Source organism: Hemicordylus capensis, chromosome 3, assembly GCF_027244095.1.
Source record: "Hemicordylus capensis ecotype Gifberg chromosome 3, rHemCap1.1.pri, whole genome shotgun sequence".
Taxonomy (NCBI): Eukaryota; Metazoa; Chordata; class Lepidosauria; order Squamata; family Cordylidae; genus Hemicordylus; species Hemicordylus capensis.
In genome coordinates this window covers 148,487,760-148,504,121 of record NC_069659.1, presented here as the reverse complement: position 1 = coordinate 148,504,121, position 16,362 = coordinate 148,487,760, and the positions used below count along the sequence as shown (strand labels likewise).

Here is a 16,362-nt window from a genome sequence, read left to right as displayed (position 1 = left end):
TTTCAAGCCCCTCGAGGCAGCAGTGTTCCTCCTTGCCAACCCATTGCCCTCATCGGCCAGAAGTGGCCGGAAGTAGCGATCACACGTGTGCCCATTGTATGTGTGTGCACAATGGGCACATGTGCGATCGCTACTTCCAGCCACTTCTGGCCACTTCCGGCTGATGAGGGCAACGGGGTGGCAGGGAGGAATGCTGCCGCTCCAAGGGGCTTGAAAATAACGGAGCGCCGGTGGAGGAAATGCAGCAGGAGCGGTGTGTACACCCTTCCCCCACCCTTAAAGTAACACCCCCACCAGCGCCAAATAACTTTTGGGCACATCCCTAGTAATTATTAAGGTTGCCACCTGCCCTGGATCTCCAGGTAGTGCCCAGATTTTAAGCAAGTCACCTGGATTGCTTAGCCTTCTGGATTTGCCCAGATTCCCAGCTTCATTCATTCATAAATAAATAAAGAAAGAAAGCAACAGCTAAGCTCTAGCCCTTGCAGAAATTGAGATATGGAGCAAAACTATTCTGCTCAACTGCTGGACTTTGAGTAAGCTGGAGTAAAACACAGGAGGCTTGCTGAGAGAGATTCACAATAAATAATCCCCTGAGGAATATTGCCTTTGATTTTTTTTACCAGTAGGGGATCTCTATAGGGCAGTTGAGAGGATAGCTTTTGATGTAATTCACTGGCTATCTCTGTGCTGTAATGCTTAATATTTTTGGCTTTATAGTGCAATGTATTCTGTGCTCACCTACTTAGAAGTAAGTACTATGGATTTCAATGGTACTTACTTCTAGAAACATAGGAAGCTACCATATACTGAATCAGACTATAGGTCCATCTAGCTCAGTATTGTCTACACAGACTGGCAGACAGAACTTGGAACCTATATGCTCTTCCCAGAGCAGGCCCATCCCCTAAGGGGAATATTTTACAGTGCTCACACATCAAGTCTCCCATTCATATGCAACCAGGGTGGAGCCTGCTTAGCTAAGGCGACAAGTCATGCTTGCTACCACAAGGCCAGCTCTCCTCTCCTAAGAATTCCATTAGGGTGGAATTCTAAGTTGGCATGCATAGAATGCATTGCACTATAGCCTTAATTGAAAAGCTCAGTGTGTTTTTGTTCTATTACTGCTATTAATATCTCAAACTTAATGCAGTCTTCATTTATTTTCTATTTCTATTATTTTTAAATTTTTGCTTTAAGCCACCATGAATTCTCACTGCCCCCTACTCTTTTCTAGCCTATATTAGTAGTATGAATCAAAAGGAGTCATTTTTGATTAACATTTTATGTTCTTATCTCAGAATGTAAATGGTGACCATGACAAGGCTCACAGATGAAAGCCTTAATTGCCCTGAGCCAATTTGGAAGGGTGGTATACAAATCAATCAATCAATCAAATAAATAATCCCAAATGCCAGTTTTGTAGGGTCAATTTTAGAACTTAGTGGTGATGGAAATTCACTCAGCACAGCTCCTCAGCATGAGCTTTGATTTGGTATCTTCACCACTCTTACCTGGTATCTTTACCTTCACTAATAAATAGCATATTTAAATTAGCATGTTTAAACCAATAAATAGCATATTTATTCACCAATAAATAGTATATTCAGGTGTTGGAAACTGGAGTGGGGTGGTAGTCTTCAGTTGGTGAGGAATCCATGAGAGTGCCACACACAGCTTATTAGACCCTAGTAATTAGGAATGTTTAGGCTTTAAGAGGGGTTTGGATGACTTCATGGAGGAGAGGTCTATCAATGGCTACTAGTCAGAGGGCTGTGGGCCACCTCCAGCCTCAAGGGCAAGGTGCCTCTGAGTACCAGTTGCAGGGGAATAACGGCAGGAGAGAGGTCACACCCTCAACTCCTGTCTGTGGCTTCCAGCGGCATCTGGTGGGCCACTGTGTGAAACAGGATGCTGGACTAGATGGGCCGTGGGCCTGATCCAGCAGGGCTGTTCTTATGTTCTTATGACAACATGTCTGTTTACTGACATACTTCACAGGCAATGAGGCTCTATACACGATTGGTGTGTAGAGCCTTACCGGGCTCTGTGAAGAGAGTGGGCTAGCCTGCTCTCCCTACAGTCGAGCAGGGAGCCACCCACATGACTACTGGCTCCATCATGGAGCCGGTAGGGGTGGCAGGGATCAGGGGCCATCCAGCTCCCCAAAGTCCCAGGCTGCCCTGAGCAAGTGTGTGGGGCATCTTGAGGAGACCCCTGAGGCCAGGTGGCTTGTGTCAGCCTCCTGGTCGGGGGTCTCCTCATGAGTGACTGTGGCACAGAGCCACACCATCTCACGGTCTTGGAAAGGGGTTAGCAGCACGCTAACCAAATTTAAGGAGAGGGGCACTTTGGGAGGTTTGCTGCCAGGAGCTGTGCGGTTCCTGTTGCAGCACACGCCCTCCCCAAAGCAGACTGGGCTCCCTTAGCCCACTTTTGGGAGATTGTGTGAATAGCCTCCTTGTTTCAGTTTTAAACGAGAGGTCTGGGGCTGAAGCCTTGACAGTTAGCCACAACTATTTGCTTGGAAGCTCTTTCTCTAATGCAAAGCTGTTAAATAGAAGGCCTAAAGGCAGGATCAGGCCCTTGGTGTGTGACAAATTATTGGACCATCTTCAGAATTAGGACCCAGATGCCCTGTCACATGAACTGGTTTTACTGTCATAACAAAGCATTATGTATGTTTACATAATATATATTTGTTATATTATAAACGTTTGAGAAACTAATTTGTGAAAGCTGCACTAGCCTTTTCAATTTCAGAGTCTAATTAGGGCGGAATTGAAATCAAATTCAGATCAGTGATGTGTGTCAACTCCTCCTGGCTCAAATTGTAACTGGGCTGCAAATTGCAAATGTAATCCCTGAATGCTTTGCGGGGGCAGGGGTGGATGGGGAAGGCTTTTCCCGGAGAGTTCTAAACTGGCGTAAAATATGCTGCATGTGTGCATTCTCACAGTGGCCCCATGGGAACTGTAGTGCAGGGGTGGGGAAAGGCAATGCATTGTCTAGATCTAGTCCTCAAGGTATGAATAGCCCAGGAGGCTTCCATGCGCCCACCTGCTTCACACATATGCAAAGCAAGCAGTAACGAAACATGCAAGAATCTTCTCAGTAACCTCCGGGGCATTCCTCAATATTTTAGCTCAAGCTGGACTAAGAGGTGGCAGGGATCCACGCCCCAACTCAGCCAAACACACAGTGACATTCACATTCCTAAACAAATTGTTTGCTCAGGGCGCTTTCCAGATTAGCTGCTCAACAGTGGCAAAATGCTTCCATTCAGGCAAATCCCATTCAAAACGTAAACGGAAGGGGGAGCAGTCTCACAGAAACGAATAACCCGAAAAAACAGCAACCTTTAAACACCCGATATACAACCTTATAGCACTATATTGCAGCGGTTAAATTTGAAACAAGGCATTGGAAATATGAACAGCACCCTGCTGTCAGTGTAGGGACTGTGGTGTCACAATACAGGAAGTGTGGAAGCACACTTCAGAGATATGTCATGACCTCGTTGTAGGGTGTAATCTTGAAAGTGCCGAGGACTGAAGATATTACTCTGTAAATAGAGTTCCGTTTTAAAACTTTGTCAACTTCAGCAATTAAGGACAGTTTCATTTGAAAGCAAGGAGTTAGAGCAATCAGCCTCTGAGCCTATGCTATCAATGGCTACCAGCTTCAGATGCCTAGTCTAATGAATGCTGACCATGCAAATGCAACATCAATGCATATGCTCATAATATAAATTGTAATTACAAATGCAGCAAGCATTTCAGGGCAAAAGAGCTTGAGCTGCAATACAAACTAGCATTGCAGACTGGTAAAATTAGCATTTTGATCCTCTTACTTTCAAACTTTGGCTGCATCACTAATTCAGATGGGACATTTTTGCATCAAAAATATGGTTGTGCTTTCTGAGCATCTGCTGGACTGAAATTATGGCCCACTAACCCATATGAGTTCTACACCTCTGCCATACTCTGAGCAATATGAGCTTGTGTCTCAGTGTGTCTTATTCAGCACAAAAAATTCAGTGACGAGGGAAAGGTATACTGTTGCCAAAGGAATTCCTCATTACTATCACTTTACATATTCCAAACCTGAGCCTTGGAATCTGACAGTTTCTGGAACTCTGCCCCAGTGGCCCTTGGCTCAACTGATACTGTGTTCCTTAAACACTCGTGCCTGATTTCACTTGGCATATTTTGCTTCAGCAAAGACTCTGTCTACCTTAAATCAACATTTCCACTTTAGAGTTGGCTTTCTTCTTTTTAAAAGAAAAGGTAGGTGCAATCATTGGGAGGGGTGAATCAATATCACTCACAGTTTGCAGGTGATGTGCTACATTGCCTATCCCATGGAGACTGAGCCGGCGGTAGGTTGGGTTTGAATCGTTCTGCCAGTTCTTTAATAGACCCAGGATATAATGTTTTTGTAGCACTTTGTAGGTGGATTCAGAAGAAAGAAGCTGAACAACACAAACCAATAAATAGACATATGGCAAAAGACTCAGGGAACTTTCCCTCATCCTTTGCCAGCTATAGAAAGGTTATTTATGATCATATGACAGAATAATTGTAATGATTGCTAGCTAATACTGAAGATTTAACCAATGAACAAAGATCCCCCGGCCCGAACCCAAATACTGATAATTTAAAAAATCTTGGCAGCACAGTGGGTTATTATATTTTGTCTTGCAATCACATCTATTCATCTCTAGTTTTTCTGCTAGTGAAATGACTATACTTGCTTTGACATAAAGTTTTGTGTGGATTTTTGATGCTGTTTTCCAGAACACATTTACATTCCCATGACATAATTTTCTGTTGAGATGCCCACCAAATGAGGATATGTACGAAAATATCACCATAAAGAGGGGTTGGGATTAAATTTCTTGTGAGGCTCAATTGCTGCTTTGAACTCCTTAGATGAAAGGCAGAATTTATAATACAACAAATGTAACCCCAACAAATGTGACAATCCAAAATAGGAGGCCATACAATCTTTTCAACTTGGGAAGCCAATCTTGGGAAGCCTTTCTAAAGTTTTGGAGCAGTAGTTAAGAATACATCTCCATGTGCTTTTATTGGCATTGGATGACACAGACAAGAGGGCATTCTTTTATTTATTGTTATTGGAAATTAAATAAAAATATCAAACATTCTAGGGCATATCATGATTTTTCACTATATAATATTCAAGCTGTATGTCATAACTGACACATATACAAAAATCCCAGAGAATGTTCACACCATAAAGAATCACAAAAATCCATCATACTCCACCGGAAAAGCAGCCATACAAAATACCTATATAAATCTAAAGTATTATCTCCTTTAACAATTATATTCCATAGCATTAATTCTTCCACAGAATAGATATCCTTCTTCATTAGTAGAAATATCTACCATCTCACCTTTGAAACAAGCACAAAATAACCATAAGATGAAGCCCAACGATAACCTTTTCCTGTTGCAATGTAAAGGTGACCTTTTTAATCAGTATATATCCTTTCTTAAAGTATCAGGTGCTTGCATCTGATTTACTAATCACTAAATTGGGCCTCTGCCATACAGAAAGTGGCATTAACTCCTTTTACCATTGTAATAAAGTTTTATGAAAATATGTTGCTGGGATGTTTCACTGGACGAGTATAATGAAATTTTAGTCTAAACACTGGATCTACCCTAGGTGCTTCTACCTGCAACTCTAATTAAAACAAGTTGTTCTAGTAAGAACTAATCAGTCTATTTTCCTGCCACTGTCTCTACATATGGACTAAATTTGGTGCAGAGCGAGGTCCACAAGTTAGTGTATTCGCGCCTCCAAAGTTCATGTGTCTACCATCTTGAATTGAGGTGGATGACATTGTCACAATCTTTGCTGTTGAGGTGTCTTTATGTGTCCCTACAGCTGCAGCACATTTGGTTCAAATCGGTTAAGCAGTTCACAAGTTAGCCCACTTCTGCCTCAAAAGTTTGTGTCCTGCATCTTGAATTGGTGTGGATGACATCATCACATTGAGGTATCTGTGTGTGTCACTCACTGCAACTGCACCCCATTTGGTTCAAATAGTTTAGGCAGTCCACAGATTAGCCCGCTTGTGCCTCAGATGTTCATGTGGCCACCATCTTGAACTGGAGTGAATGACATCATCACACACCACACCATTTGGGCATCCTTATGTGTACTTTAATCTGTAACAAATTTGGTTCAAATCGGTTAGGCGGTTCACAAGTTAGCCCACTTGTGCCTCAAAAGCTTACGCATCTGCCATCTTGGATTGGGGTGGATGACATCATCACAAACTATGCCATTGAGGTATCCTTATGTGTCACTCACTGCAACTGTACCTAATTTGGATTAAATTGGTTAGATAGTCCACAAATTAGCTCTCATGAGCCTCAGATGTTCACATGGCCACCATCTTGAATTGGAGTGGATGACATCATCATTTGGGCATCCCTGTGTGTCCCTACATCTGTAACAAATTTGGTTCAAATCGATTAGGCAGTTCACAAGTTAGCCCGCTTGTGCCTCAAAAGTTTACGTTTGCCATCTTGGATCGGGGTGGATGAAATCATCCCAAACTACGCCGTTGAGGTGTCCCAACAACTGTACCTGATTTGGTTCATATTGGTCCAGGCGCTGCGAAGTTGATAGCGGGGGACACACGGACACACACACACACACACACAGAATGCTGGGTGATCTCATAAGCCTACTGGACAGTAGGCTAAAAAGCTTACTTTCTGTGCAAGTAAGACACTGCTCCCTCAGGGACTTTACATTAGCAAGTTGCTTCTCCTGGCTTTATTGTCCAAATCTTCACCTTGCACCGTTAGGGTCAAACTACATATGATGTCAGTAATCTATTACTGGATCTCCTGATACATTTTAAGAACTTAAAATTGGATGTGGAGAAATTCCCAGCTTGGATTAGAGCAGTGGCTCAAATGAGGGAGGTAATGGTTAACTCCTTCTCCCATGCCCATCTTCTTGATAGAAATCTCTCCCAAAACTGTTCATGCCCTTGCTGGAGGATAAAGGAAAACACAATTGAAATGCCTGTCTTTTCCCCTGCGTGAGCTAATAGGAGCTTCAGCTGGGGTGTGATGTGAATGATTTCTGTCAGGAAAATTGTTCAGGGAGAAAGGGTTAATTCCCAATCTTGTGCCACTGCTGTGAGCCAAGCTTTAAAACTTTTTTTTAAAGGTCACCTGTAATGTGACCCTCACATCCATTAATAAGTGAATTTACCTCCAATTTCTTTTGTTCTGCTAGATCCTTCAGTAGCTTATCATTGTTAAATTTATTTTCCAGAACGTCCAACTTATTTCTACTTTTTCATTCCATCTTCAACTTGCTTACCTGATATCTCACTCTTTTTATCAATATGGTGTTTTACCCTGCCAATTTTGGATAAAAGTATTTATTGTAGCCTTTCCAACATAATTGTAGATATAGCAGCCTCATTAATGACTGAAACTTTAGATTCTGAAACTTTAGACTCAGACCTAGATTAGGAAGCTATTCTATCAGAGAAATAAGTTAAGGTTTTAGTATCCTTTTCTCTTCCCCATTAATAAATTTATATTTAAACTTGCCCCCAAATACTATCAATCCTTCACCAGCTCTGAAGCTACAACATAACAATAAAAGAGCATTTGTCCATGAATTCAGATAATGCCCAATTCATCAAACTTAACAAATAAAATTAACACAAATCAATCTATAGGATGTTTGAAACAGCAAATTTCATCCACACAGAAAATATAGTTGTAGAAAAGGGTATTCTATATTATATTAATATAAATGTGCTTAAAATATTTGTAAGGCATAATTATTAAATACTTGACACATGCTTTTAAATGCTTTTTCTCAGAATCTAAACATAGAAACCAAATTAAACATTGTTGAGCATGTCATGACATCTCCTTGCTGGAACTGCCTGGGCCACACTCAAGGCAAGGGCCGTAATGAAGTGTGTTCTCCTGGGAGTTATTCACACTTGGCTTCAGGCTTCGTGTTAAATGTGGATTGAAGCCACCACGAAGTACACTCGCAGCATTGAGGGAAGCAGACCCTCCCCTCTGCTCTCAGTTTACTCTAGAAACAAGAAAATATGGCTGGTGTGTTAACCCACACACTCTCCCGGATGAGAATCGGCGAATAAGCCCTGTGTGTAAAACCTCCTGGCAGTGTATGGCCTGAAGCCCTTGCCTTCTGCCTACAGCAAGCTTTTAAATGCTAGGATCTGAAAGAGGTGGAGGTGTATCCTTGCTAACAATCCAATCTGCCCTACTGTAGCTGCTAATAGAAAAAGCAAAAACGTTTACCAGCAAAAGCAAAAGCAGCTCCAAAATATAAAATGGAGCAAAGCAGTCTCAGAATGCAGATATCTTACTCTTAAAATAATATAGAGTCAATAGTATGTATGTCCCAAGATGCTGCTCAAATTGAGAAAATAGACCTACTGCAGTGAAAAAGGCCATTGCTGTTAGCTTCTGTTGGTCATCCCCATGATGAAGGAGTGGGATCACCTTGGTAAACACAGCATAGTCAAGCCCCCGATGATGTTTGACAATGGCTCTGGAAGGATATAAAGGAAATTCTGTTTCCATATGCAGAAATCAAGCTGAAGAGTAGCAGCCCCAAATACAGATCTCCCACTGCTTACTTGGCCAGCAGAAGAACTCCTTCAATATAATTCTCAGGTGAAGACAAGAGGTCCCAGCTTCCTGCTAGACTTGTAAAGCATGTCTGAGAAGACTTCTCCCTTTTAACTAAGGCTTTTAACGCTTCCATGGCACAGCTGAATTTGGGACAAGAAAAGCATTTGACTGGTGGTGATAATCGTACATGGATCCTATGGTGTTGAACCCTCAGTAGCTTTGTGATACACAACTAGTAAACCCTTTGCATATCCTTTACAGCAGCGTAACTATAACTGAACTATGGTGGTGGGGGGGAAATGTCCCTGGGCCCATGAGTGAGGGAGGCCTGCTGGCTGGGAAACAGCCCACTGTTTGCTCTTGCCTCTCTGACTCATTGGCAAGCTGCTGCCTCTTGATCACAGTGTGGGTGTGTGATATTATTTGTATAGGAGCAGGAGAAAGAGCATGCCCAGAATGTTTTGTTTTTCACTATGTCCTTACAGTTCAGCAGCAGAGACACAGGTGGGGGCGGGGAGAAGAAAAAGGCAGGGAGCCATCTTCACTTCTTGTCCCAGGGCCCATTTCACCTTTGCTACACCCCTCATCCTTTCTAAATAAAGCAATAAGAAGGTTACTAGCTTGTAACTTGCAGGTCATAAAACCCATTGTTTTCGGTTTCTGATTGTCACAGAATACCATCTTTGCGTCCCCGGAAGGCTACCTTGACAGTCACAGATGCTTTTATCATCTAGTTCCAGACAGAGGCCACTTTCCCTATTTCAGGTTTCATTCACACTTTCCTTATGAAAAGAACATGTACATTATATGGGCATGTGAAGCCACTGCCACTGTTTTGAAATTTCCATGGTGCACAGATAAGTAAGCATGAGTACCAATCCGTCCCACATTACAATCATGCTTGCAATCCTAGTTTTCAATCAGTGCCGACATTCTGAGGAATATTTTCTGCACTGTCAAAAAGTATCCCCTCCCTTGATTATTCAGAAATATTACCTTATTCATATATTTTGCCACTTCCCCTCTCTCAGATGGTAGAGCCAGCGTGGTGTAGTGGTTAGAGTGCTGGACTAGGACCGGGGAGACCCGAGTTCAAATCCCCATTCAGCCATGAAACTAGCTGGGTGACTCTGGGCCAGTCACTTCTCTCTCAGCCTAACCTACTTCACAGGGTTGTTGTGAAAGAGAAACTCAAGTATGTAGTACACCGCTCTGGGCTCCTTGGAGGAAGAGCGGGATATACATGTAAAAATAATAATATTAATAATAATAATTTGCCCTCAGTGATATTGTCATATATCCATATTTGACATTTAATATAGTCATGTCATCCTGTACACTGTGTGATCCATGACTGGCTGGGATCAGTCATGCAAATCATCCAGGACTGTCAATGCCCCTGCTATCAATTGACTTCATGTGCCTTAACCGCTGTCAACATATAGTCAACACTGATTACATAGCATCATGAAGTCCTCAGCTTATTATGTGATCTCCAATTGACTGGGATAGTCCATGTGACTAATCCAGGAAGAAAAAGTTACCGAACAGGGGAAAAAAATGCACGAAAGCAGCAGCATATAGAAGACTCAACAGAATTTTGTAAAAAGTGAATACCATCCCCCACCCCTGCCAAACTATTTTCCCAAAGGGGAATGTTTCTATCCCATCTCTATTTTTGCACCAAAAGTTGAAACGGGAAAATATTCAGCACAGCCCTAGTCCAAATACTTATTTCTGTAATATAAGATAACCCCAAACTGAAAATTTTCATTATATCCTAATTGGAGCAGAGGATTGGAATCAATGACTATAAGGCACATTCCAGTAATACAATGAGTAATTATTTACTGATTTTCAATAAATTAATGTTAATTTAAATTTATCAGTTTTCCTTTTCACCACCCCACCCTGTAACAAAAGTAAGTTCATAAACATTACCAGTAGTATCAAGTAATCAATTATCCCCCACGTTCTACTAGCTTTCACAACCATGAATAGGAACAAACTTCAATTTCTTCCTACAAACAATTAATTAAAAGGGGGGGGGGAGAGTCAACTTACCCCTCCCTCCCCAAAAAACAGGCTAATGAGTTTTCAAGTGAGTCAGAATAGCTAAAGATACTCTAAAACAGTTCAGTTTCTCCATTATTCTTTCCTTCTCTCTCCTATACCAAAGGGTCAGGGAAACAGAAGCTGATTGGCTGAACAACATATTCCCCTAACTTGATTTTCACAAGAGCATATAGAACCAGTTTAATTTTACATAATGAGGCTATTCACACGTGTGTGCAAAACTGGGCAAAGGGAGCCCAGCCCGCTTTTGCACAGGCATGGGATCACATCCGATCCTGGTGGCAAACCTGCTTGTGGAGGCGCCCCTCAAAACGTGGTTAGGAGAGCGAGCGCTCTCCTAACCCTGTTTTTCCAATTGGGTGTCAGCTGCACCCACAGCTTGCAGACACGGGAGGGGAAGGGAATCCCAATAATGCACTGTGCACTCGTGTGGTGGGTTATTGGAGCCCTGGGGCACGGGGCAATGCAGGGCGACGTGTCCCGGCACCCTGACCCTCAGTGCTACCGTCAGGAGCCAGTGCCTCTCTGGGCCGGCGACCTGCTCGCCCAGGGAGGAAGAGCTGCTTGTCTGTGGGGAAGGTAAGTTTAACCTGCCTTCCCTGCAGCCCAATCTGGAGTCCTCACTGCTTGTTCAAAGAGGCTCAATGTGTGTCATTTGTTTCAATGAAAATGGCGGGGGGGGGGAGGTATCAACTTGTGGGAAGAGAAGCCATTCTTGAATTCAAACAAAATGAGGTGGGATATAAAATTTAAAAACCACAAATCCTTCACATTTGAAGCCGCAGTGTGTGAGAGACTAAAGGATTCAAATTTGTGGTTGGCAGTGTGGAACTGAAGAGTTGGAACAGCCCAAATTAATCCAGAGTAAGGGAGGGGTTCCTGTCTTTATACCCTCAATTTCTACACTATGAAAATGCAACTGCTAGAATAGGATGTTGGTGGGTGGGTGTGTCTGTGTGGGGGTACTGTTGATTGATTGATTGAATGATTGTTAAATTTATATACCGCCTTTCATTAAAACAATCCCAAGGCGGATTATTTATCTATTTATCTATTTAACTATTTATCTAAAGTTGCTGCCAATTTTGGCACTCTTGCTAGTTTTCTGAAACTCTTGAACTTTCCCATCCACACAGGAACCAAATGAGACAGGGAGCCCTTTCTCACTGCTCATGAGAAAGGGCTACAGGGTTTGCAGGGAGGAAGCCCTAAAGAGTTTACCTCCCCGCACACGAGCAGTTCACTGTCTTTGGATGGGCAGATTGCCCTCCCAGACAAGCACCGGCTGCTGCTGGCAGCTCGGAGTGCCAGGACATGTTGCCCTGCCCTGCCCTCTGGAGCTCTAATAATGCACCGTGAAAGTGCATGGAGATCCCCCTCCCCTCCCTGAGGGCGCCACAAGCACACAGCAAGCAGCTGTGGCTGGCAGATGATCCAAAAAATGAGGTTAGGAGAGAGCTTGCTCTCCTTACCTTGTTTTGGAGGGAGGCTCCACAAGCAAGTTTGCCGCTGTGGTGCCACCGAGATCAGGCCGGACTTCCTTAGCCTGGTTTTGCATATGCATGTGAATAGCCTCATGGTTAGTTCTTAAGTGCCTTAAAATGGTGTCGGCATGGATGGATCCTAGCTGCACTGAAAGAAACACACTATGGCTGCAATCCTAGGACACACACAAGATTTTAAACTCCCTGGCTAAGGTTACTGCTTACTTATGGAATACTTCCGATGAAACATTTATTTATTTGGGAACCTTTCATAATTTACAATTTAGCACGGGGTCAAAACCCTCATCCAAGATTTGGTTTTTCGTTCTAGAACAGACAGCTAATTAAAATGGTTTTTCTGTGTTTTGTTTGTTTGTTTGTTTTACAATTCTTGGCAAGGGTGGTTTTGCGTGGGGGGGGTGTTTTTTGGAAGGTGGAGAACAGAGGGCTGTTGAACCTCCCGATTGATGTATGTAATTATGAGATGTCTAAGAACTGCTAATTGTAAAGTTACTTTTCTCTTTCTTTCTTTTTCTCTGTCTCTTTTCTATTTCTGTTATTTTTTTGAAAAACTCTCTCTCTCTCTCTCTCTCTCTCTCTCTCTCTCTCTCTCTCTCTCTCTCTCTCTCTCTCAAAAACTCCCTTGAAACCAAAGGGCCTTATTTCATAAGTAAATCTATTTAGGATCCAACTGATGTTATTTCTTGGGAATCCCATAATGGAATGGACCATCTTCCAAAATCAGATAATCTATTGTACCAGGAGATTTTAATGACAATTACTCTAATGGCATGTGGTACAGGGACAAATCCTCCAAAGTCATTCCTTAAGAGCTAGAGGAGAAAAACTGTTATATCTGACATGGATATTTACCTGCTTAGTATCCCATTAGCTGTTACCTTATATAGCTTGAATTTTGGAGTATATCCTCCTGTCCGTATTCAATTTCTGAAAAGTTCACTAGGTAATGAAGCTGAATAACCAGGAAGATGATCACGGACACATAAAAGCTGTTCATAGGCACTTTGCACTTTTTATCTCTAAATATTATGCACAGGGCCTTTGTTGCCTGAAACAGAACAAAAATCTTCCGTTGGGCAGGTTCACAGGACCCACTGCAAATCAGTAAACCAGTAAGATGTCATTTAAATGTTGGGGTGCAAGCAAGAGCTAACGTGTTATTGGCTTACTGATTTGTAGTAGGTCCTGTAAACCCGCCCATTAATTCAGGATACTTCGATAGCTCTTCCACAATAACTTGCATCACTCATTATTTGGCTCTCTACTCTGTTGTGGTTTCACCCTGAAACCAGGTTAGGGTTATTGTATGACTACAATGAATGGTACAGTTTCACTTTTGTACCTTCACAGAGCAGTAAGAACCAAGAAAGGATTGAAAAAGTTAGTTTCCACATAGGAAACTAAGAGAATCCCATAGGTGGGATGTGATGCAAATTCTAGTAGCTTGGAGTATTCAGCAGAGACCCAGACAGCAGCAGGAAACCTCAACCCAACAGCTGACCTCACACACAGCATTATTCAAACATAGGGTGTGGCCTAGGTGCTGGAATTTGGCTCAGCAGTTGGGTAGGGCCAGCAGGGAGAGGCAGTGAAATTCCCCCTTCCTGATAAAGCCTCTTTCCTCTCCCAGGCCAAGGGGAATGCGGAGAGAGTACCATTTGCCCAGATGGGAGAAGTGAGTGTTGAGACTTTTCCCAGTCTGCTGGGCCTTCCAAGACCTTCCAGCTTCCCTGCTCTTGGAAAGGCACTGCAGTTTAGGGAGAGGGCTGAAGTAAGTACAAAATGGAAACCATCCAAGACAGAAACCCTTCTTAAGCAGGCCTAAGTGATGGAACTCAGCCTGCATCTTTCAGAAGAGGCATATGCAGGCCAAACTCTCCTCTCTGTAAAAACATACTTCTTTCTCTCCTCCCACCCCTTGTTAAAACAGGAGAGAATACATCCTGCTGGTAGCTGGATAAACGTCTTCACCATTGCCAATGGGACTCCACAGCAATGTGGTATTTCTGGTTAACCCATTCCTTGATCCAGGCTAGCTCTTGAATTTAGTTACTATTAAGTCCAGTCCTAGACTGGATGTGGAGCAGACAAACAAACAACAAGCAACAGGAGAAGAGAAGGCCGTCTGCGGTTACCCTTCTGTAAATAATACTTATATCATTAAACTACTAACATTCTTAATTATATTCCACTGCCTGGTCCTTGTGTGCCACAACTCTTTCCTCTGGATTCTACAAGCTTCAGATCACCACCCAGGCTAATTCCAATTCCGACCTCTCTTGCTTCATGGGATGCACCTTGGCAATATTACAGCAATATTTTGGTGCTGGCAGTCAAATGTGATGAAGTCAGATCTCTTGCTGCTAAGCATTTCCTGTCCTCAAGCTGTGATGTCTTTCAAAGACACCTTTGGTTAGAATAGTGATCTTCACTCTTTTCCCAAGTGGGAGCCACTTTGGCAAAAACCTTCAATGTGACAGCCATTTCCCATGATGTTGACCTTTGCACATTACTGCATTTTTCTCCATGTGGAGAGAGCCCTTTAAGAGCTCTAGGTGGAAAGCACGGAGAAGAGCAACAGTTCCCAGCACTCTGTGCAAGCCTTCCAAGGTAGTGCAAGGGTTCAGCTCAGTTTCTTGTATAGGAGTCCTGTGGGACTGGTCAAAGCACATCACTGCACGGTAAGAATAGTCATCTCTGCATGCTGCCAGGGGGACTGTGCAGAGTTTTCAGCTTCCACCAAAGCCTCACATAGGCTCAATAAACAATTAGGAAGCTGCACGTAGGGTTGATGGGGGCTGCCACTAGCCCCCAGGCCTTACAATGAAGAACACTGGGTTAGAGTGTTCATGATAAGAAAAGCAGAAGAATAAAACATAAATTTTCCTGATAAATTCCTTCCCCAATCTGTGCAGGATAATTAAATTCTTTCAATAGCAGTATCTCTCAAAAAATAGGAACATAGGAAGCTGCCATATTCTGAGGGTCCATCTAGCTCAGGTTTGTCTACACAAACTGACAGCGGCTTCTCCAAGGTTGCAGGCAGGAATCTCTCTCAGCCCTATCTAGGAGATGCCAGGGAGGGAACTTGGAACCTTCTGCTGCTCTTCCCAGAGCGGCTCCATCTCCTGAGGGGAATATCTTACAGTGCTCACACTTCTAGTCTCCCTTTCATATGCAATCAGGGCAGACCCTGCTTAGCTAAGGGGACAAGTCATGCTTGCTACCACAAGACCAGCTCTCCTCTCTAAGTTTTAATCAGAGGCATATCTAGGGAAAATAGCGCCTAGGGCAAGCACTGAAATTGTGCCCCCTGTCCAAACATCTGACACCCATCTTTCAGATAACTTTACCATAATATCAGCTCAAAAATACAAGTCAAGCTCATTAATCTTTTAATATTTCAAAAACTATTTAGCAGTGGATGTAGCCAGACCAAAAAATGCTCAAAAACTACAAATTTCAGTATGCTGGGGCTCATGAAATACCCAAATACTATGTGGAGGTGTACTTGGAAAACTAAACAGAAGTGCCTCTCTAATTCTCTACTATGCATTGTAGCATCACGATTACATAAGTTTTAAAAATAAATTGAGAATTTGACTTTTCCCAGATACTAGGGCCTTGCAGAGGCCATTTGAGCACACGTGGTGGCCATTTTGTTTTCAGTGGCCATTAAAAAAAATTCATTTTAAAAAATTCATTTTTTTAAAAAGGCGCCCCCCTTCAATGCCTGCCCCACCCTAGATACGCCCCTGGTTTTAATGTTTATTACTTATCTTCTCCCTCCACCAAATCCCTTCCTGATAGAAGTTCTTTGTTTTGTTTTTTAAATTAGCCTGATGAGAGATTCTAGGAAAATCTGATTTTAGGAAACATCATACGACTTTTCGCCATCTCCCCTCCTCCCTCAGTTTTTCCTTATTTCCTTAAGGCCTGTAATCCTCTGTAATTGGATCATCAAAGCACAAACAAATCAATAGTGCTGCGAGTGATAGTACACAGAATTGCATACTAGAGCATACACCTCACCATGGGCAAACTAGAAGACTGTAGTAATACAACAAAGCAAGAATCTGGCCCCATTCTAACAGAGAAAA

At 42.7% G+C, this 16,362-nt stretch overlaps 1 protein-coding gene across 10 annotated transcripts in view; it reads right to left on the bottom strand.

Moving 5' to 3' along the window:
- Window positions 1-16,362, bottom strand: part of LOC128349119 (maestro heat-like repeat-containing protein family member 6) — a 48,590-nt gene that overhangs the window by 19,968 nt on the left and 12,260 nt on the right. For all 10 annotated transcript variants that reach the window (XR_008318563.1, XR_008318564.1, XM_053305071.1 and 7 more), the window contains exons 6-9: window positions 13,141-13,310; window positions 8,687-8,821; window positions 8,484-8,598; window positions 4,331-4,474 (exon numbers count right to left, since the gene is read on the bottom strand). Coding sequence is in view for 8 of the 10 variants with exons in the window: in XM_053305071.1 (XP_053161046.1) it covers window positions 4,331-4,474; window positions 8,484-8,598; window positions 8,687-8,821; window positions 13,141-13,310 (564 nt within the window). In the remaining 2 variants the exon portion in view is untranslated. The remainder of the gene's footprint in view (window positions 1-4,330; window positions 4,475-8,483; window positions 8,599-8,686; window positions 8,822-13,140; window positions 13,311-16,362) is intronic.